General features: G+C 32.0%; 1 protein-coding gene and 1 non-coding gene across 3 annotated transcripts in view; both read left to right on the forward strand.

Annotated features, from left to right (window-relative positions):
- Positions 1–1,745: 1,745 nt before the first annotated feature.
- Positions 1,746–23,902, forward strand: part of LOC113518728 (serine-rich adhesin for platelets-like) — a 32,741-nt gene continuing 10,584 nt past the window's right edge. Inside the window, exons 1-22 of one of the 2 annotated variants that reach the window (XM_052892335.1) lie at positions 1,750–1,859; positions 4,263–4,296; positions 5,717–5,761; positions 5,894–6,493; positions 7,876–7,929; positions 8,181–8,228; positions 10,116–10,163; positions 11,657–11,752; positions 12,411–12,458; positions 12,930–13,025; positions 13,428–13,475; positions 14,037–14,132; positions 14,269–14,316; positions 15,389–15,484; positions 16,103–16,150; positions 16,334–16,429; positions 17,063–17,203; positions 20,237–20,338; positions 21,282–21,329; positions 22,183–22,323; positions 23,231–23,275; positions 23,792–23,839. In XM_052892335.1, the coding sequence (XP_052748295.1) occupies positions 1,821–1,859; positions 4,263–4,296; positions 5,717–5,761; positions 5,894–6,493; positions 7,876–7,929; positions 8,181–8,228; positions 10,116–10,163; positions 11,657–11,752; positions 12,411–12,458; positions 12,930–13,025; positions 13,428–13,475; positions 14,037–14,132; positions 14,269–14,316; positions 15,389–15,484; positions 16,103–16,150; positions 16,334–16,429; positions 17,063–17,203; positions 20,237–20,338; positions 21,282–21,329; positions 22,183–22,323; positions 23,231–23,275; positions 23,792–23,839 (2,065 nt within the window). In that variant the 5' untranslated portion in view covers positions 1,750–1,820. Of the gene's footprint in view, positions 1,860–4,262; positions 4,297–5,716; positions 5,762–5,893; positions 6,494–7,875; positions 7,930–8,180; positions 8,229–10,115; positions 10,164–11,656; positions 11,753–12,410; positions 12,459–12,929; positions 13,026–13,427; positions 13,476–14,036; positions 14,133–14,268; positions 14,317–15,388; positions 15,485–16,102; positions 16,151–16,333; positions 16,430–17,062; positions 17,204–20,236; positions 20,339–21,281; positions 21,330–22,182; positions 22,324–23,230; positions 23,276–23,791; positions 23,840–23,902 lie in introns of both variants that reach the window. The other variant, XM_052892336.1, reaches the window with a different exon arrangement.
- On the forward strand, positions 4,148–4,224 carry LOC113522212 (small nucleolar RNA U3). Its single transcript, XR_003402403.1, has one exon. It is a non-coding gene; the product is annotated as a small nucleolar RNA U3 (small nucleolar RNA).

Raw genomic sequence — 23,902 nt, forward strand, 5'->3', positions numbered from 1 at the left:
TTTATCCATAGTACAAAAAGATTTGGCTTATAGTTTTACGACCGGCCGCCTGCCTGACGTCAACACTCTTTGGGAATTTTGTAATATTAATAAAAAACAGATTTATTTATTGATTCATAGGATTACCAACATAAGGTACAGCTAAACATTTCAATACAATACACTGGTAGATTAGATCTAACTGTTCTTACATTTATAGGCGACCACAGCGTGCCTTGTGTTTGATGACCTTTTTTCACATTCGTGTTTCAACCGTGAAGCAGTTGTGTTTGCATGGCTGTGTTTCGGTTTGAAGGGTGGGATATGGCAGTGAATTTACTGGATACAGAGGAATAACATCTGAGTCCTTAGGAATGGCAACGCATGGGGGGTATCATGGGCGAAACAGTATACTCTGTTATGTCCATGGTACTGCTCATGTCTATAAGCGACGGTTACCACTTTCCATCAGGTGGGCCGTCAGCTTGTTTGCCATTCTAAGGTATATAAAAAAAAATTGCGGACGATAGGTGATTCGCGGCCCAAGTTTGTTCGGCAAGCTGCATTTTTAAATAGATTGCAAGGATGCCGTCGACCTCATGTCGTCGGATATTACGTCGACCTCAAATAATAATTGGGGGTAAGGGAAGCAAGATGACGATGATAAACAAGTCGAAAAATTCTCGATTCGTGTATGAAAAGATTGATGAGTGTAGAAGAAGCGAACTATGCCTTTGTAATTAGGCATAGCTAATATTGGTACCACTCCGATATCTATCTATCTATACTTATAATAAATCTGTACAGAGGTCAATTCTGTACATGAAATATATTTCCAAAATAACTATCAGCGGGTAATTAGTGATCGATACTGATGCCAGGTTCTAAATTCGGTTGTAATTTTTTTTATGTTTGTTACGTCATAACTACGTCAGTTGTAAATTGATTTGGAAAATTATATATATATATATATATATATATATATATATATATATATATATATATATATATATATATATATATATATATAAGTTTGTAAGTTACATATAATTATATACATTACATTCTTTTTTCATACAACTTAGAATGGCAAACAAGCCGTCGGCCCACCTGATGGAAAGTGGTAACCGTCGCCTATAGACACGAGCAGTACCGTGGACATAACAGAGTATACTGTTAAGTTATATTACATCTTATGTTATATTACATATACTTATATATTTTTTTGATGGGTGAAAATGGTATAGTAACCCCGCCTGCGCTAAAGGGATACGCTGGCGGAGCACCAGTGAAGGGTGATAGATGAGAATGAAAACAGGCCAGTTAGCCCATCATGATGAATTCATCTAGAATTAACCATGATAGTTTCCAGGGGGAACCTATACTTATATATTAGGTAAATATATCTTTTGATTATATTTAGATTGGTCCTGATAGAAATTTTATCAAAATCTTTTTTTTTTTAATCAAAACAATTGCTTTTTGCCACAATTCATATCGGTTTAAATTATTTTAACAGTACAGAGGACAAACGAGCATACGGCTCACCTGATAGCGAGCGTTTACCGCCGCCCACGAGCAGCCGCAACATCAGAGAAATTACAGATATATCGCCTGCGTTTTAAGAAGTAATATAAAATTAATTGCCCGCCCCAACAAATATTAACCAATGGAATATCAACAATTCGTTACAGGCAAACATTGTAAACGTAAGTATAACATCACAGCTAATTTGTACAAGTGTTTCAAACCAATTAATCGCCATATATAAGTAACAAGAGGCGAAAACTGACGTTTCGTTTAGTGGAAAATCAGATACATATCTGTCCACTTTCAGTGCAATGAAGCTATATGTGACTACCGTTGTGGCTCTAGTTTGCGTAAGTTTTCGGTTATTTTTGTGATGTGTCGACGTATATAGATGTATAGGTAGACCACCTGTGCCTGCGGTACACATAAAAGAAAAAAAAAGTAAAAAAAAAATAAAATAAAGCTGTGTGCGTTGAGTGATGCCTCGACAGGGTAAGATAGTCTATTATTATATTAGCTTGAGGACATCTTTTTTATCTTTAATAGGTAAGAAAAAAAATGACTTTCGTCTTTAAGAGGGATAAATTTCGTATCTCAATCAGAACGGTCACTGCTGTGACTTTAATAGGACGTCATTGTTAGGTCATTTTAAGGTCGCAAACCCAAATTGAAGCTTCACGTTCTATGAACGGTTTGACGGGTAAGAGAGAAATTAAGTTTTCGACTAAGGTAGGATAAATTTAATACGCCAAATAGCGTAGTGACGTCTATGATTTAAAAAAGACGTCACTTTTATTATATATATATGTTAGATATATTATATTTTTATTTTTTTATATTTTCAATATGAAATATCAAATCTTATAATTTAAAAGTGTTCCACAATATCTATTTATATTAAATGAAATGAAATGAAATGAAATGAAATGAAATGAAATGAAATGAAATGAAATGAAATGAAATGAAATGAAATTTATTGCGATGAATGTGGTAAGTTTAGATAACATTATACATTTTGTGTAACCATGACATTCAGCCAGCCTGTAAATGTACAAATAAACAAAATAAAAGTTGAAAACAATACATTTTTATTTTAGTTTTTAGTAAAAAAGTAATATTAAAAACTTAAGTATTTTATTTTATTAAAAGTAAAATAATGTGATACCTCCATTTTATTTTTATTTAGTTTCTCATTATAAAAGTTAGTTTTACTAAGTTAAATTTAAAATGATTTCAGTAAGTTTAAAAAGTACGTTTAAATAAATAAAAGCTGGGTATGTAAAATATTGTTAGATATAATTAAGTTGTTAAATGTTTCAATACCAATGGTCAATGAGAAAAATTAAAAGAAATACCAGCATAACATTTGTCGTGTGAGGGACGGCAAATGGAGAAGTTCGCTACCCTTCTTTGCATGATTTTTTTTATTGGTGAAATAAATCAGTGTATATCACTGTAGTCATGTTTAAAATTAATGGAAAAATGGTTAAAAAAAAAACTAAAATTGACAGCTATGTTTTTTTTTTTTGCAATGGACATTAAAAAGGTATCGAGACACGATCAACTTAAAGTGAACTTGGTCTTTTATATAAGTTTTTGGACGTTCAATGTTATGATGGAAATTTCCACCGTTATGCAAAGAAGGGTTAACTCTTAGAATGAAATCGCGTACAGAACGCCCCGTGGGGCAATCTCACTCCAGATGGATTGACTCCGCAGGACAGCCAAGAAAATGGATGTAAAAGGAGGCAGCAGTGAATAAGCTAACATAGAATGAATAAATAGTATAATGGTGTAGTGATTCCGATATGTTCAAACAATCACTTATTTGACTTGCAATGTTACCATTAAGGAGTGTTCTTCTAGTCTGATGTATAAAAAAGAGCAGCCTTGGTCTTTAAGAGGTCTAAATTTCATATTCCAGATAGTATAATAATGTTTCTGGTCTATAATAATATAAAGACGTCATTCTCCGTCAATTTACCGTCACGGTCGTTAAATGACCTAATAATGACGCTCCTAAAATGCCCAAATAGTGACATCTATTTAACGTCGCAAATGTAATCTTGCCAATTGAGATTGCAGCCCTGGATTCGTCAAGAAGCCGTATAAGTTGCGAACTAGAGTCGGCACTGCACACATTAAAGAAATAGGAAAACGAATTTATGCAACCATTCAGAAGTACCATTATTCATAACCTGCAGTGATTCATAACTAGTCAAAAGCTCCCAATAGCTTTTACCGTTCATAATCTTGCTAAGGCTTTCCAGTCATTTAGGTTTCCAGAGAGATAAGATGTGCTAGGAACATTAATAAAGTAAAATAAATTAATATAAGGGCACTCACCCTAAATGCCCAATAGATTGCCAGCTCGCTTTGTAAATGCGTCGTAAATTAAGCAGTCGATCTGTCAACGTTGGCGCCCAACGTGGGACAAATATAGCCGGACTAACTAGTCTAGTGACGTGACCCATTGACAGATACATGTGTATCAGATTGGTTTCATAGAAATTTTACCAAAATCGTAGTTTAAGTTTTAAATCAGAATAACAAGTTTTGCCACCATTAAAGGCGATTATTTTGTGAAACACATTTTTTTTTATCAAACTATAATCTGTAAACTGTCTATGGTTGTATTAAGACCTTACTTCATAGGATCATTTCTATAGTAAGCTCTTCACCCAGAAACTCACACACTGTCTATGGTTGTAAACTTTTTTTTTATTTTACATTTATTGTTTTTTTTTTACTAGGTGTTTAAGGCGCAGGGAGAGCCCCAACCACACAGTAAGTTACTATATTATATGTTTTTAGAAATATTTTAATAAATATTCACAATACAATAATATGAGTTTATTTGAAGTGTGGAATATGGCAGTGGAATTATTGAGTATGCGTAATATTTATTTATTTATTATATCAATATGACGACGTATGAAGGATGCCATAAGCGTTATGGGACATTATAAGATGTGCATGGTACTGTTCATGTTACCACTTATGTGTAGAGACATGGTTACCACTTTTCATTAGGTGAGTTTTTAGACTATATGCCGTTTCCAATTTCCAATTACTTTCCCTTTCTCTATCTTCAAAGAGGTGATTAAGGGATCAGAAAGTACCCTAGAGCTAGTAACAGCACTTCTTATGTCATTATAAGTAATAGCCTTGCTTAATTGCCAACCTGTCTGCCAAGCCAATATAAGCGAATTTAAAGGAAGCCATGTAACTACAATATTGTTTAGTGTCCAAGTAGAGCTTTTAGTTATGGTAAAAATTGCCATGGCCAGACTCTGCCTGAAAAATAATCTTAAATTCATTAGTACAAGCTATGCAACTATCATCAAACCCACCCATAAAGCTAGAAGTCCATCAGCTTTTAAATACTTCTCTATTCCTGACCGCAGTAACGGTCACCAATGGAAGGGAAGATCTTAGATGCATTTCAAGGAGTTAGTGGATGCAGATAGCTTAGAACTGTTTCTTATGAGACTTTAGAGGAAGCTTACAGAGGAAGCCTCTTATCAGTGGCCCAAGAATGAAGTGACAGGCTAAAGTGATAATGAAGGCCCGATAAGAACATGTCACCAAGTCACCAGAGAGAGACTGTACATATGTCATTTTCACTTGCAAGAAACCTCTTTTTCATTTCCATTTCCTTCCTTTCATTCGTGTTTCTTCCAAGCAGCTGTTTTTCTACAGCTGGTTTAGTTTGAAGAGTGAGATATGGTTGTAAAATTACAGGGTACAAAGATATCGTACAGTTCTCAAAAATAGCAACGCCTGAGGAGACTCGTAGGCGTTAATGTTCTCTGATATCCACGTTGTTGTTCATGTATATAGGCAATGGTTATAACTTTCCATTAGGTGGACCGTCAGCATATTTGCCATTCCAACTTAGAACTGTCATTTGGTCCCAGCATGTTCTTTTTCTGTAGATGTCGTAAGAGGCGACTAAGGGAACTTAATTGTAGTTTCAATTGGGATGGGCAGTAGCGTCCCTCTTAAAAGATCACCAAAGCCTAACTGCGGTTTCCAACTCGTCTACCAAGTGTGACAACTACTTGCAAAACTCTATGTTCAGCAGTGAACAGTTAACGGCTGAGTTGATTACGATGTGCTTACATACAAAAGCGAACGCAGTCGCAAGCGTTGACTAGTTTAAATTAATATCGACGGATTATCGGATAGATTTCAATGTTTTTAGGGACACCGCATAAAGTGAACGTTGTACGGCAATATAAAAGTTCAGGTAAAGTCAACAAGACCAATACTGAAAACATTAGATTGACAATTGAGAGATTGACATTGAGAATTGAGTACACAGATTGACAATTTTAATTGATTAAACAATTTGTAATTGACCATCTTCGATTTTTGATAGATGGCAGACATGGAAACCTACAATTCGGCGGCCTAGCCCCGGGGGGAATCTTTGGTGGATCAGCGTGGTCACCGCCAGCACCTCCTGGCCAGCTCCCGCAATGGGGACAGCCTCTAGGGAACTTAGGACTTAAGCTTCCTCAACCACCAGGCTTAGGATTTGGACCTGAAGATCTTGAAAAACAGGTATTCAACACTCGTCAATCTGAGAGCTCGAGCCAAAGCGAAAATGAATCTAGCTCGAGCCACACCGAAAGTTCTAGCTCGAGTGAAAGCCAAAGTAGTAGTTCGAGCCAGAGCGAGAGTAGCAGCTCGAACCAAAGCCAGAGCAGCTCTAGTAGCTCGAGCCAAAGTGAAAGTAGTTCGAATCAAAGTGAAAGTAGCTCGAGCCAAAACCAAAGTAGCTCGAGCCAAAGCGAAAGTGAATCTAGCTCAAGCACCTCCAGCAGTAGCTCAAGTCAAAGCGAATCCAGTAATCAATCTAGTAGCGATTCTGCAATTAACTTAAATATTGGCGGCGCATTAGACAGCGTTAAGGAGATCACTAATGCTGCAAGGGATTCTATAACTGATGAATTGAACACCAACACGAGAATAGCTGGTAAGTACCTTTTTGATTTATTTTTCGTTATTTTTTAGGGATCCGTACCTCGAAAGGAGCAACTCACTCATAGGATCACTCGCATGTCTGTCTGTCCGTCCGTTTGTCACGGACAATTTGCTCCGAAACTATTGGACCGATTGCGTTGAAATTTGTTACTCGTATATGTAAGTTGTAGCCCAAAATTGGTAGTGTAATGTAAATGAATTAATTTTAAACATTGACGCCAGTTTTGGAGGTTAAATTAGAAATAAGAAAGTGATAATATCAAGGGACTTCTTGTGGAAATCTCAAATATATATAATTTAAGATAAATAATTTTGAACTTATTAATAAAAATAACCCCCCCCCCCACTTATCTCTGAAAATATTAGGGCTAAAATTTTGAATAAATACAAAAATAGTTATTTACCTATAGATTATAATAAAACTTATTAATTTAAACTTCCTTTATCCTTTATTTTTAATAAGACAGACTTTCTTTTGTTAATGTATAAACAGATGGTAGACACCCTTTTGTAATAAATACAAACAATGTACCTAAGAACTTTAGATTGCCTATAAGTGGTAATGTCGCAATTGGCTGTCAATTTTCAAAAACAAATATAAAATTCCAATGTTCAATAAAAAAAAATAATAATAAATATTTTTTATTCAATTTAATGATAAGCATTTTTAAAAGCCATTCTAAAAAGAATGCCTTTAAAAAAATGCATTCCGAAGTAGGCGGTAGTTTTTAAAAAATTAAAAACTACCCGCCTACTTCGGAATGCAATTTGATGCAGATGAAAAGAACGGGCAAGAAACACAGCTGTTGCTTTTTTCAAATGTCAAGTCAACGATCAAGTTCACGAGTATGACGGATGGGCCAGCCATCATTGTGTTCAACCATATTATAGAGAGCCTGACGACTTAAATTCTGGCTGATTACTTAAAAAGTGCTATATAAGGGAACTAAACTGGCCGTGTGGTCCTAGCATAGTACAGACCGCCTCTTCCTATCCCATGGCTGTTGTAAAAGGTGACTAAGGGAGGGCGAGGGATGGGCAGCAGCGTCCCTCTTCGAACATCTCTAAAGCCTAACTGCGGTTGCCAATTCGACTACCAAGCGTGGCAACTACTGACAACTCCCAAGGGGGAGGCTTATGTTCAACATGGCTTATGGACAGTTAAAACCTGATATAATGAATATTTAAAATATACCATAATCATAACAAACAATTACACATTGTCCCGTCACTTATTTAGGTTTCTTAAACTACAGCTCTTCAATTTAAACTAAATGCTCACCGTTCCCGCCATTTTTTTCCTTTTGACACTTGTCTATTGCTACTTATTACTTGTTTATTGGTAAGACCATAATTGTTTTAATTTTTTCTCAGATAGGGGCGTACAAGTGGTGTCTGATGTAATTAGAAACCTCTTTGGACATAAAGGTAAGTGGAGAGATTTAAAAAAAAAAGTATTAATTAGTCATAGATTAATGAAAATACCTGTTAAATGATTTGTTTATTTATTATAAATCTTTTTAATCATTTTAGATCAAGACAAATAAAATTATTGTTATTTTTATTTCTTCTTAATTAAAGCTTCTTAAATAAGGCATTATTGACAAGTATTATTTGTTATATAAGTATGTATTTTGGACTTTTTTCTTTTTTTTAATACTATATTATTTTTGTTTCAGGACCTAAAGAAACTAGCGACCTATTATATTCACTGACTGGATTCCGTGGTAAGTGTTATTTAATTATTAATTAAGTAAAGAAATAAATATTTATTTAGTGCTTTATTTTACACATAATTACAAATAAAAAAATATTTAACAATAAACAAAAATAATAAGGAAAAGCACTGAAATAATGTCACTCAGCTATAAAAAATAATTAAATTTAAATACACGAACATTTATACTTCACAATAAATCAAGATCTTTAAAAACAATGTTCTGGTAAATAAATGTATCTGTTTATATGTTTATAATTACTCCTCTCCATCCAAAGGTTGCCTGCAAGAGATCGCTCTTAGCGATAAGGTCGCCCATTGTTTTCTCACTGTGACCATTTCTTGTAACTGTTTGTGTCTATAATAAGTTTACTGTTGTAATCTTTTGGAGGTAACAAAGAGTATCTATTTATCTAAATTGTGACCGTTTACACTGCTGTGTCGTATTTTGTGATAAACACTAGGTATTTATATATAATAAGGCAATATAAAATATTTCTTTTTTCCCACTATTTGTACAATATACAATGTGTTTGTACAAATGCGCCATAACGTTTGTACGCAAATACACAACCTTGTTAACATTTGTACAAATAATCGATTTAAATCGATTGAGCTAATAACAAAAATGTAATAAATTAATGTCGAACGATTGTTTGCCGTTTTTAAATAATAAAATATAATTTATATATTCGTAGAAGTGAGTTGGAATAGGTTAAAATAATTAATTGTATTGCGAACTGACATAAATCTTTTGTACAGTATAAATACCTTTCTATTGTACATGAGTATAATATGAAATAATAAACAAAATGGTCGCCCACCAGATGGAAAATGGGAACCGTCGTTTTTTGTTTTAAAGATTGGAATATACAACCCCAATATATAGTTATAATGAAAAGGGATTTGTGTGATAAAATAAATAAAATAAAATACTTAAACAATATAATTTACAAGTCCAATGAAGAATATATAAATAAAATCCGAAATGAGAATATCCGTAGAAGAACCAAAGTGACGACATAGATCGATGGATAAATAAGCTGATGTTGCAATCAACTGGTTACACAGCTAAAAGAACGGGCAACCGATACAAAAGAAAGGTTCTTGAGTGACGAGCCCGTACAGGTAAACGCAGTGTAGGACGACTAGATGGAGTGATGACCTCGAATTAATGAATTCCTGCAATGGCAGGAAGTCAGTGGAAATAGATGGCACGAGACCGTTCCTTATGGTAGTCTATGGGGGAGATCTAGAGGTTCAGCAGTGGACAGATAATGATTAATATGATGATGGTGATGATAAAAGAAATGGATAGATAGATACTCTTTATTGTTCCCTCCATAAGATTACAATAGTAAACTTATTATAGATACAAACAATTACAAGAAATGATCACAGTGAGGAAACAATGGGCGGCCTTATCGCTAAGAGCGATCTCTTGCAGGCAACCTTTGGATGGAGAGGAGTAGTTATAAACAGTTTGATCGGAGACACGATGAGAGTTCTGAGAGCCTACCATGAAATGTTTTCCGAAATTTCCAAGCCAAATGAAACACAAATTTGATGTTAAAATTACGTAATACATGTCGTTTGGAAATATTAAAAATATTAAAATATCGTTCCTTTGGACTTTTATGATAGGATGTATGACGAACGAAATGTTCAACTCCATTTATTGGTCCGATTTTGGTATAAACAAAAACACGAAATTGAGTTCGAAATTTCGGGATTTCTTTTTAAGGTAGACCCGCTGATTTTAAACGCATATAGAGATGTAATCCATGCATATATATGTATATTGATTTTATTTCAAAGGGATCTGAAATCCTCTTCCACGATGGTAGATAACCAATTCGAATAAACAATATTTTTAATGTTGTTTTTTTTTTTTCAGATGAACGCGCCGCCCTCAATTACGTGCAGTCGGTCACAGGGCTGACAAGTAAGTATTAAACGGGGACACGGGTGATCTATGCCCACCACATAATTATCTTATGCCCACTCGAAAAGGCAAGCCAAGCTTCGCAAAGATATATCAACATCAGACGATGTCTGTAAATGAGAGATATTTGTGAAAAATTAATAGAATGGGTCTCAATATTTATTTATTTATTTTTATTTATTTATTAAATACAAGAAATTAAATAAAATAAGACCAACAGATGTTATTTTATATTGATAAATGTGTTACTATTAAGTACACGAGTATTTTAATAACAACAATAAATGAAAGATGACAGTTTTTGTGCAATAATATTCAGTTATTATATGTATAACTAATATATTAAATATATAACAAACAAAAAATAAGTGTGAAACAATTAATCTGTTTATATAACTGTATTGATTATATAAATCACGAAGTAGTATAAGTATAATTAAAAAAGAAAAACAATTTATATTTTATTAACTGTAAAGGAATAATTTTAATTTCTATTTTTTATAATGTTATTATTTTAGTATTTATCCTATACATATATTTTGTGATTTTGATAAATAAATAAATATAATAAAATTTCTAAAAATATAAGAGAATTACCTCTCGCCCGTTTTGAAACGACCTTCAAAAAGTGGCTTCTTGTCAAATGTTTCTAGTGTAAATGATTTCATTGATTGAGATCTTCTTTTCATTTAACAGTTTCCTCTTGTCGGTGCAACTAATTCATGCATCTTCCTCCAGCCAGCTCTATCCCAGGCCATATCCTTGATCTCCCTATACGACATGACGCCTAGTGTTTCCTTTATCTCTGATTGAGATCATAGGTTGTTTTATTCGTTCTTAAAAAATAATAATAAATTATTATAATTAATTTATCGTTATTATTTTTAGAGTATATAATATAATTAATTTATAATTATTTTATTAATTAACGTGACATGGCATATACGAATTTATTTTTTTATTGTAAAAGTAACTTTATTAAAAAAAAACTATAATCATATAATTTGCATGCTTAATATTAGCTGAAAGAAAAAAAGAAATATTTTAGTAATGTAAACTTAGATTTAAGCATTTTTGAACATTTTTGAATAGTCATTTTTTTATTACGTGATATGGAACTGTCAACTTATTAAATGAAAACTCTGTATCAACTAACCAAAGTAAATCAAGTATTTTATTCAATAATGTGCAGAAATTTTGTTAGTCTGTCTGTCTGTATGTTTGTTATAGCTTCAAACAAAGACTAATGCACCAAATGGGTTGCATTTATCACAGTTGTGTTCTTGAAGGTGTACCTTAAAATCTGGTGTATGTTTTATACACTATATAAAAGTGACAGATTATATATTAGCACATAATGTATTTTATATATTTATTCACGCGGGCAACACTGCACGAAATAACTAGTAATATATAAATATAATTATTGTAATTTAATTTAAAATATAAATATAATTATTACATTAAATTTACTTAAATTTATATCCTTTCAGACACGAACGACGTGCAGGAGTTCATCAAACGAGTACGCGGCTCCAGAGACTGGCACTTCGTTATAAATTTCCTTATACAGCTGGAGGGAACATCAAGTATGTATAATTATAATAAAATTAAATATTTATTTACTTTAAACAGACATTTAACGTAATAAAGGCCTTGCAACAAAACTTTTGGCATATATTTAATTAGCTTTAATTGTATATTTTCTTTCATATAATTTTTAAATAAAATTACGAGTTTAAATATCAAATGTAAGTTAAAACCGGAATTTCTCCGATCGCAAAATAATTATTCGAATGTAATTTTCATATTTTAACAGTATTTCTATATCAATTTGTAAAGAGTATATATCCAAGCATTATAAATAATTAATAAACAATTATTTATTAACTATATTTAGTTATATCCATAAATATATAAGACTAAAATATAATAATATATTATTTATTCATGTTATATAATTATTATAATTCTATGGCTTATACCAATATAATTCGTTAAATTATTCATTTTATATAGGTACCAAGTATAGACTCGACTAGAGATTTTTTTAATTTATTAACGCTTTGGCAGAAAGCTATCAGCCTACACAAATAAATATTTTTTACCGTGGAAAATATTATTGTTTCCGATACTATTTGTGTATTATATATGTTTAAAAATTAATAAGTATATATATGTTTTCTAAGTTCTAGATGGTAGGTTATAATTCGTCATATATTTTTATATTTTTTTTCTTGTTATCAGACATCCGTGTGGTCGTCGAGCTGTTAAGAGAGTTAACGAATGAATTCAGTAAGTTTTGTTTTTTATATTCTTTCCTGAAAGACAGGCAGCACACCTAGAATTTCTCCCGTATTGTAGATACTCAAAGGCAACAGTATTTACTTATCATCAGGTGAGCCGTATGCTCGTTTGCCTTCCGTGTTGTTAAAAAATAGTTTTTTTCCGTTGTGTTCATATGTATATATATAAATATTTATTTAGTAAATTATTTTATTGGATTCAGGTGATTCACTACTGTTTCTTATAGCAGTCTATTGGGGAGGCCTATGTTCAGCAGTGGACAGAAAATGATTTACATATTTTAATCCTATAATACTGAAAATAAAGGATAATACTCATATATTTAAGGGGGAAAAATAGGTAAATAAAGGTATAACTTTTAAACTTCTATTCTATTCGATTCTAAACCCGCATCTCTCTGTTATCCGGTCCCAGTTTCTTTTCAGTTTATCATTTGTTTAGAATTAACTTGAATTCCAGATGTATTCAAGGCATATGATGTACTTCAACGGCTCGCCGGACACGCCGACTTCGATTCCGTCTACGAAATACTTCAAAAGATTTCAGGAGAAAAGAGTAAGTGTACTTCATCATCGTACCCACTCAACCTCACACACACTCACACACACACAACACACACAAAACACACTCACACACACACAACACACACAAAACACACACATACACACACACACACACACACACAGACACAAACACACACACGCACACACACATTTACGCATATTCTTTGTGTGTGTAAATCAGTGATAATTTTTTATACTTTCACACCCATTGCGAAGCTTATATTCATGTGATGATTAGCCATAATATATCTTAAGCTAACTTTTTCATATTTAGTTTAATTTTACAAGATTAATTATAAATATTGTTATAAACAAAGAAATTAAATATATCGTCAATAATATTATAAGAAGAAAACATTTTAAATTTTTTAAACATAATATTTTTTTATTACAGATTCTCATGAAATCGCCGACTTTTTCAGACATATCGCCCATACTAAAGGTAATTGTTTTATTTTTATAAATTATACTCGAGATTTTTTAATGTTTAGATTTTTAGATAAATTAAATATAAAATTATTCATTGCTATTTTAATTTTTGCATCACTAAGCCAATTATCAAATATAAATAATCATTAAATATAATTATGATTTATATTATATTAAAATAATTCGATATATTACAGTTGGGAACGGTAAGGACCATTTTTATTTTATTTTTAATTTATTACTTTTTTTAATTAAATGAACACAAATGAGTATAAATAAGTACTATAAATAATAATATAATATTGTAAACTATATTATTTAAAAATATCATTTTTATTACTTTTTACTGTTTTTTTTTTTGTTGCAGTTTAAGTAAAGATATTTCCTGTGCTATTATCGAATAATTCTTATTTTTAATAACCTATACAACATATTTATTTTTAAATGTCAATTGTAGTAATAAAAATACAATTAAAAAAAGAACATTTGTACAAAAAACAATTTTTAAACTATAGACAAATAAGATCACATTTTATCAAATAGTGACATATTTTTTTTTTATTTTTTTTTTCAGGCGTTGAAGGTGTCAGATTATTCGTCCTCAAATTGACCGGAGGCATTGGGCCTTCCGAATTTCCGAAAGTATTCCAGAACTTACTACCGGAAGTTGGTATGTTTTTTTTTTCAATTTTGATTCTCATAGATAGTCATTATCTGAAATAATAACGTATCTAAGTGATAAAAGTACTAGAAGTCAGATTTTGAAAAATTAAATATATTTTTAAATTTTTTCTTTTTTTTTCTAGATATGAAGGGAGCTTTCGATTTCCTCATCTCAGTTACTAGAAGTCAAGGTATGTAATAATTATTTTTAAAATTAATTATTACTATTTTTTTTTTTTTACTTTTAACGGTCTTAGTATAAAAAACAAAGTTTAACATATCACAGACTAGTACTAAATACATGTTTAAATATGATAGAAAGTCGTCTAACATCTTTTGTTTAAACAAAAAGTCTGCATTATTATAAACTAGCGATACGACCCGGCATTACACGGGTAAGTAGAATTCTTTAAAATCATATTATATAGCCCATATGTTTTTATAGATGAAAGAATTATTTTAATTTAAAATAGATTGAGCAGTTTTTGTGCTTAGATTATATAGATGGAGTATCTCCATACAAATGCTTCGAGAATTCGTGGTTCCTTCTATTAACATCTATATTTATTTTATCTTAAACCTTTTTAATGCGTAAAATCTCATTTTATTTATTAAATAATTAAATATAAATACGTCGCGTGCGTAAGTATATAGAACACTAATAAAAAAACGTATCCGCTAATTTGACCCAATCAAATCTTTAGTTTTTTATCATATTAATATAAAAGTACAGATAAAAGATGTTAAAAGAGAGGGACTGGCTGAAAACCAGCGCTGTGCAGCTGTTCATATTGCGCTGGGACACTCACAGCATCAGCTGAGCCGGTTCCTTTTGCCGAGTATGGGACACTTTTTGTATATGTTATCTATATTTTATATTTTAATTGTATGGCAATAAATGTTTCTATTCTATTCTTAAAAGCAATAAATTTTATTAAATATCCATAATAATCTGAATTATACAAATAAAATTATGAATAAATCGTAAGTGTCGTAAGCGGCGGTTAGGGAACTTAATGGTCGAGGAATAAACAGCAGCGTTTCTTTTAAAACGTCACCAAAGCCTAACTGCAGTTGACAACCCAAAAGGGGAGGCTTATGTTCAGCAGTGGACAGTTAAGGGCTGATATGACGGTGATAATATTGCATAATTTTATCGAATAAACAATGTTCAGTCTTATCATAAAGAAGTTAAACCCAGTTTTAAATTTTGAAATTATTTATTGTGCAGTAATAAAGCTCGATATATTCTTGTATCCACAGAAATCGGGGAAGCAATCAAGACCTTCATTTCCATACTGAGGAGGAACACCTTCTCTGAGTGTATCGTAGTGATCAAGAAGGCCACCGGACAGAGTCGTATGTACACATAAATTAAATGTTTTTTTATGCAACTTGGAATGGCAAACAAGCTGCCGACCAACCTGATGGAAAATGTTAACCGTCGCCTATACTTGTTAATTTTTCTAAAAGACTGCATCATGGGGTTCTTCAAAAGGAGTGTAAAGAGGTGTCTTCGAGGTCGGTAACGCGTGCGCGTCATACCTCTGGTATTGCAGGCGTTTATAAGCAACGGTAATCGCTTACCATCAGATGGGCTGTATGCTTGTTTGCCATCTCAGTGGTATAAAAATAAACTTATAATATAATAATAATCTGTATTAATTTTGCATAGTTTAAAAAAATGGGCTAAAGTCTCCTTTTAAGTATAATTAAATACCTGTGTTAGAAAATACCGCTTTTTCCAGGGTTACCTATGTATGTAAATATATATAATATGTTATAATTACTTACTATTTATTATATATATTGGAAGAGATAATTTCGACCTGTTCCACAAAGACTAATGTAGCATGGCCAGCAATTGTGCGAAATTGAGGCACTTAAGGGAGGCCTTAGCCCAGTTAGCCCCACACTATGGGCTACAATTGATTGGTTGATTGATTGATTAATACATATTTTTGTAATTTTTCGCAGAACTGAAGTACGCATTGGAGGAACTCACACAAGAAACTAAGAGGACAAGTAAGTTTGTCTATTTTATATTAGTTTTTTACAGACTTTTATATAATTTGCTTTATTTATTTTGCAGTTCTATATTTGCACTCTGCAAATTCGCAGTCCATTTTAATCTAACTTTAAAATTGTTAACAAATTTTTTTACTTATTTTCTTAACAATTAATTAATAAAAAAAAAATACTGTCTAGGTCTTCGAGTGATCGTCGACAATTTATACAAGATTTCTGGACGTCTGGATTTGGAAGACGTACGAGTTATTTTCCAACAAATTTTCAATACTGACAGTGAGTATATTGTTTTCAAATTTTATGTTAACTTTTAACCACATGCATAACTAACTGGATTATAGAAATTTTATGCAAATGTAATTATTTGCCGTAATATCTCTGAAGAAGACTTCCAAGATGAAGTTTATTTTTTATCCATTTATTTATTTTATTTGATGAAACGATTGCCAGATTTATAAAATTCCCGTTATCCAGTTATACTCGTATATATGACTAGTTCAAGCTTTAAGCTAATATACCGATCTCTATAGATTTACACATATTTTTTTATTTACAATACACATCAATATACAATCTTAGAGATTTATTTAAAAATAGTCTACTAATTGAGCCACTAATAATGGATTTGCGCGTTATTTATTTGATGATACAAAAAAAAATTAAAAATTTTACATGCTATTTATTATTTTTATTGTAACTAGAATAAATATTGTTACTGTAAGGTCTGAAATTATATAAAATGTATCCACGTAAATAAGACTTTACATTTTTCACGCCATTAAAATAATGTAGCTAAATGTGTGTCTATAATACTAATTAAGATCTATTTCAACCATATTTATACAAATAAATTATTATTATTCGCTGAGTAAAATAATAAAATCTTATTTCGTAACCATCTCTCACCAGATATCGTGTCGACTATCGCGAAAATCAACAAGGTGACAAAAAGGAGCGACGCCATTTTCTTCCTCACCAGCTTGCTGGATATCACCAGGACGAGAGTCATACAAGACGCTAACACGGTCATCAAAGGTCTTACTACAAGAGGTGAATATTTATTTATTTATTTCAATAGTCAAACTATTACTCAAATACTTAAAAAATACGCAAATACTCAAGTGAGTTAGGTCTAACTGTAAACTATCAAACTGTAACATTAATTTATTTAAGGGGGGAGACTCATGTAAAATTTTCAAAAAATTTCTGCACACGTGTAACATTAGTACACGAATAATCGTTAGTCGAGAAATATATTTAGTTTAGCTGGAGATTTCTTCGTGTTCAGTCGATTTTGAAAAGCAAAAATGCCGAATTATAAAAAAGGTACACGTGGGAATATTGCAAGAAATAACACCCGGAAACGAAAGTTTCAGGGCAATCAATTCACTAATAATGAAGGTGAAAAATTCGAAGCCAGTGTAAGCCATGATCACAGTGCCAGTGGCAAAAAACTCCATGCCCGTGATAGTGAAGATATAATAACAAATCCTTTACACGGGTACAGGATAATTGAATTTTTTACAGTGTTTACAGCTTTGTCTGAAATTGTGAAGTGCTCGGTGTGTAATCAGAAGATAAAATTCAATGAGTGTAGTTCCAGAGGTCTTGGTTTTAAAATTGTTGTCACATGTCCATGTGGTAATAAAACAATAAATTCAGGTCCTTTCATTAACAACGGATTTGAAATAAACCGGAGAATAGTGTTTATCATGAGACTTTTGGGTGTTGGAAGAGAAGGGATAAATTTATTTTGTAACCTGATGGACCTATGCACTGGTTTGAGTAAAAGTTGTTACGCTAACATTGTGGAACACATTTATAATACAGTGAAATTATCATTTGAATTTCTATCGCAGAAGGCAGTGAAAGAAGAGATGGAAAAAAATGTCGAGCAAGGAAGAGAAAAAAATATTTTAAAAGTATCTGGAGATGGTACTTGGAAAAAACGTGGTTTCAAATCAAATTACGGTGTTGCAACGCTCATAGGATATTATTCAGGGAAAGTTATTGATTTGAAAACAAAAAGTAGTTACTGTCAAGGCTGTATTTACTGGAAGAACAAGACTCATACAGAAGAATTCCGTAAGTGGATTGAATATCACGAGGATGAGTGTCAAAAAAATCACGAAGGTTCGTCAGGAAAGATGGAAGTCGATGCCATGAAAGAAATGTTCTCGACTTCAGAAGAAAAATTCGGAGTAAAATATGGTAACTACATTGGTGACGGAGATTCTAAGACATTCAAGGCTATTCTAGATTTAGAACCTTACGGTAATGAGTTACCAGTAGTGAAGAGTGAATGTATTGGTCATGTAGAAAAAAGAATGGGTTCTCGACTTAGAAATGTAAGAAAAGAAAAGAAACTTTCGGGGAGAGGAAAACTAACTGATAAAGTGGTAAAAAAATTAACAAAATATTATGGTTTAAGTATTCAGAGAAATGTTAACAGTGTTGAAAATATGAAAAAAGCCATAATGGCTACTTATGATCATATTTTTTCCACTACAGAAAATCCCCAACATGATAACTGCCCTGTAGGCGTTGATAGCTGGTGCAAATGGCAGAAGGCTATTGCTCAAAATCGAGATCCTCGAAAGGAAAATTTAGCTCCATTACTTGGTGAAGATTTAAAACAGCATCTTTTACCAATATATCAAGATTTGTCCAAAGATGATTTACTTGAGCGATGCCTTGGTGGTCATACGCAGAACGCGAACGATAGTTTTAACGCTACAGTTTGGCGATTATCCCCAAAACACCTGCATTCCGGACTAAAAGTAGTCGAAATTTCAGCTTACATTGCTGCAGGGATATTTAATGAAGGTTATACTTCCGTATTAAGAATAATGAACCTTTTGAATCTGAATATTGGCACTTATGCTAAGATATTTGCGGATAGTACAGACGAGGAGCGAATAACCCGACAGAATCGTAAAAGCCTTTCAGAGACCAAAGATGCTCGTTCAGCTCGCAGACAACATCAAATAGATGAAAATCAACTTTTTGAGGAGGAAGAAGGACTGTTATATGGACCTGGAATTGCAAATTAGTCGGTAAGTAATTAATAATTCAGTAAAACTACTCATTTTCCTGTACTGAAACTTTAAACGCGATTATCTCGAAACTACTTTTTGAAAAACTGTTCGTGTTGTAGCTCAAAAAATTATTGACCGATTTGTTTGAAATTTGGTGAGGCTTTTCTCTACATTACTATCGGAAGGATAAACCTAAAACTTCAGGTATTTCTGATTGATTACTTATTTTTTTTGGGGTCAAAAGGGTCAAAAAAATAGCCCAAAATCGTAACTTTTTTTTAAGGCTGATTTTATATTGGATTTTATCCTTTTCTTTTTAATTTTATAGGTTTATCCTTTCCGTTTATATGTCCTGAAAAAAAATATTTTTTTTTTTTGTGTTTCAGATCAATGGTTGATGAGTGACAAATGAAGCAGTTTCGGACCTCGCGTCAGAGGCAGCCTACAAGACATCATGCTGAGCCGCCATTTTGAATTAAAAAAAAAAATAATTCTTTTTTTGTAGTCTTAAAATGTTTAATAAAGTTGTGTTAAAAGTTCTAAACAATTAAATTATTTTTTCACTGTAAAAAAAAATATTAAAAAATGACCGATTTCGAGGCATTTACATGAGTCTCCCCCCTTAAACGAGAAAAGAAATTTATTTATTAAATTTAAATTTAAGAGAAACAATAAATGGAATTAAATTAGTATATGAGATTAAATAAATAAATGATATTAATAAAATGAATAATTAATGAAAATTATTAAAATTGATTTTAAATTAAATTATAAACAAATAATTTATAAGGGCGAGATACTTAGGTACAACTTTTTATATTTTTTTTTAATAATTCTCACGATTTTAATTTCATTCTGTGTATATATATATTTTTTATATGGGTACTTGGCATAAACATTTAGTAAATAATGTTGGTATGTCTTTATTAACACATTTTTTTAATTAAATAACAGAATATATATTTTTAAACTGTATTTTATATTTTAGAACAAATATCTATTTTTTTATATAGCTGATTATCATCAAAAACTATTTGTATTCCAGATTTAAATATATTGGATATTTTGGAGCAAATACGCATCAAATCGGGCCATGATGATATCATTGACTTCTTCAAGAAACTGACATCTTACACCAGCACCAAATGTAAGTTTGTTTATCGTACGTATTTATTAAAACATTTTTCAGTAAATTTTTATTCATTATTAATTACGACGAAATATTAATCGAAAAAAAAATATAAATTACACTTATTAATAGTGATTAATAAATTATAATCTAATTAAAATTTAAATAAGTCACTTTTTAAAGGAACTTTTTAAATAATTCACTTTTTGTAAAGTGTCTTTTTAAATAACTCACTTTTTGTAAAGTGTCTTTTTAAATAATTTACTTTTACTTTTTGTAAAATAACTTTTTGAATTACTCACTTTTTGTAAAGTGACTTTTACGTATGCATCATATACGCTGTACCAAACACAAATGTGGCACCGCGCGCTAATGCAACAGCGTCTGTTGCACAACTCGAATTTGCAGCGTCGTTTTCATTAAATTTATCTAGGTCATTAATTTATGTAGGTAATAAACCCATTTATCCATAACCTTTAATCGAAATTTGATAATTTCAACAATCGGTGACGCAGTGCATGCAGCGAGTTAGCCTAGAGCCGATCGCTCCACGGGTTAATTAAAATCTGACAAATAAAATTTGAATTACACTCAAATAAACATACATAAATGGTCGCGTACAGCGCGGTTTCAAAGATGTTTTCCCAAGATACTACAGCATGGGGTTTTTCAAAAGGGGGGTAAAGTGGTTTCTTCAGGGTCGGCAACGCACGCGTAATACCTCTGGTATTGCAGGCGTACATAGGCTACGGTAACCACTTACAATCAGGTGGGCCGTATGCTTATTTGCCACCTCAGTGGTGTAAAAAAAACATAGAATATAGATATGAATGAGAAAAATGGAGGCGTTTGAAGGTCGCCTTCTCCGCTTCCATGTCAGTCCGCAGTAACGCCATCTACTCCCAAACTAATTACAGTTTGAAATACTTAAAATAATCATATAAATGTTTTACTTTTCCAGCTGTCCAACGAGCATGGCAAGAAATCGTTACCATCACGCAAATTAACGGTAAGAATAATCTAGAATAATTTATTTTAATATTTAATAATTTATTTAATTTAATAATTAAAGAAAATAAATTTTATAAACGTTTTTATTTAATTCATATATTTTCATTAATTTAGTAATTAAGTTAGTAACTAATACTTAATTAATACATAATCAGTATTTAATGAAATACATATATTTTAAATAAAATTATAATAAAATGTAATTATATCTGAACTAGCGATCCGACCCGACTTCGCACGAAAAGATAGAATTTCTGGAAACAATACATATATAGCCTATATTACTTGCTGATAATGTAGCTTTTTACAGTTGAAAGTATTTTTAAAGTAGCTTAAATAGTTTTTGAGTTTATTCATTACAAACACTAATTCAAATCTTTCTTCTTTAAAAAAAATTATAGATAATAATAATAATAATTTATTAATGAGGTCCGTATTCGATTCCCGGTCGAGTCAATTTATAGTGCAACTTAAAAAATATATTTTCATAAATAGACTCGAGTCTGGATGACTGGTCATACCCCATATATTCGACGCCTGGTGAGACACCAGGTACAATGTACCCTGTAAGATACAAGCTTGAAGACCAAGCAATTGGTATGTGGCTTCATCATACCATTAACTATCCACTGCTAAATATAGGCCTCTTTTATAAGAAGAGGTTTTGCCAGTAGTTGCCACGTTTGGCAGACTGGTTAGCAACTGCAATTAGGCTTTGGGCTTTTAAAAGGGATGCTGCTACCCATCCCTGGACTATGAAGAAAATGGAAAGGAAGAAGTGGTTCCCTCCATGCCAGGACCACACGGCTTAATTGTATTGCTTACTATACCATTTTTTTTTTATTCACCAGATATCTTTGAATTCTTCGAGACCGTCTACAAGTATACCCGGGTGGAGGTTCTAATATTCATCGAGACGATACTCCGGATCACGAACTCTACCAATATCAGCGCAGCCACATCTAAATTCACCAAGATTACCAATACTAGCAGTAAGTACTGATTGGTTTATTGATAGATCGATTGATTGGTTGACACTAACACTGTAAGTACTGTAACTTAAAAAAAATCAAAATTTTATTTTACAGTAAGTTTTTATTACATACATTTGAATCTTGTAAATAATTATTTGTAAATAAACTGATAAGAGAAATCATAAGCAAATAATATAGTAAAGTACCAAATAACGTGAAATAATTATTATGGAAAAAACTGTTATATCCTGATTCATGATCGTAGCTAGAAGGGGAGGGGCACTGAGGGGCAATACACTACCTAAAAATGAAAGGCCCTAAGAAATTTAGACAGATTCACTTTTTCGAACTCACTTAATTATGGCTTCTGCCCTACCAAAAAGTTCTTTTGCCCTACCTTAAACTTGGATCTAGCTACGGCCCTGTCCTAATTGAATTTATTGGTTACTCGTCAAGGTACATGGCGTGGCGATTAGTGACGGATAACATATATCAATATTGTCGTCCTCCGTGGCGCAGCGGTCAACACGCCTGCCTGCGACGTGGAGGCCCCGGGTTCGATCCCCGGCCAGGTCATGATGGAAAACGATCTTTTCCTGATTGTCCTGGGTCTTGGATGTTTATCTATATATGTATCTATTATAAATATAGTACCGTTGAGTTAGTATCCCATAACACAAGTCTCGAACTTACTTTGGGGCTAGCTCAATCTGTGTGATTTGTCCGTATATATTTATTTATTTATTATTATTATATAAGTTGTAATTACAACATCTATATATTGGTTCAATAAGGGATATGCTAAATCAGTTACCTAATAAAAAGATTAGGTGACTGGTATTTAACATATCTGAGGAACGTATTCGAAGGACTAAGTAAAGATATTGCTTTTAATGTGTATTTTAAATAATAATTTAATTTCTAGGCTTCTTCGAGTCCATCAAAGTAATTTACGACATCATCCAGTATGGTGAGTTTTTTTTTTTTTTTTATATATTTTAATATATTTTTATTTATCTCCAAAATGATGTGATTCAAATTCGACTGACTTATTAATTTTAATTTCTTTTCTAATAAATAAAAACTGTTATTTAAAATTTTTGTTTGAATAAAAAAAAAACAGTCGAATGTCAATTCGATTTTATTTTTAGATTTGTTTGTTACGCGATATTTTTAATCATTTGTATATTTAACACGTTCACGCCGGGGCCGACTTTAATGTTTTTTGCTGCGAGGCGACGCTCTAATTAATGCTATTAGCACAATCGAATACGTACTACCGGTGGTACGCGCCGCCAGAAAAGAAAGTCTAGTGCGGGCCATCGATGGTACGCGCCGCCAGATAAGCCAGTCTAGTGCGTACCGCCGGTGGTACGCGCCGTCCAATTAGACAGTCTAGCGCGGGCCACCGGTGGCCCACGCCGGCGTGAACGTGTTAATGTGATATTTTTAAAATTTATTTTTATTAACTGTGTTTCTATTTCAGATATCGTTAAATTCTTCGAGAGTCTCATCACCATCAGTAAGAGATTCTGTAAGTATTATTATTTATCATCAGCTTATATACCTATAGCGACCTTTCCGGTTTTGCGCGGAT

Source organism: Galleria mellonella, unplaced genomic scaffold (assembly GCF_026898425.1).
Source record: "Galleria mellonella isolate WM207_F2 unplaced genomic scaffold, CSIRO_AGI_GalMel_v1 utg158, whole genome shotgun sequence".
In the NCBI taxonomy this organism is placed as follows: Eukaryota; Metazoa; Arthropoda; class Insecta; order Lepidoptera; family Pyralidae; genus Galleria; species Galleria mellonella.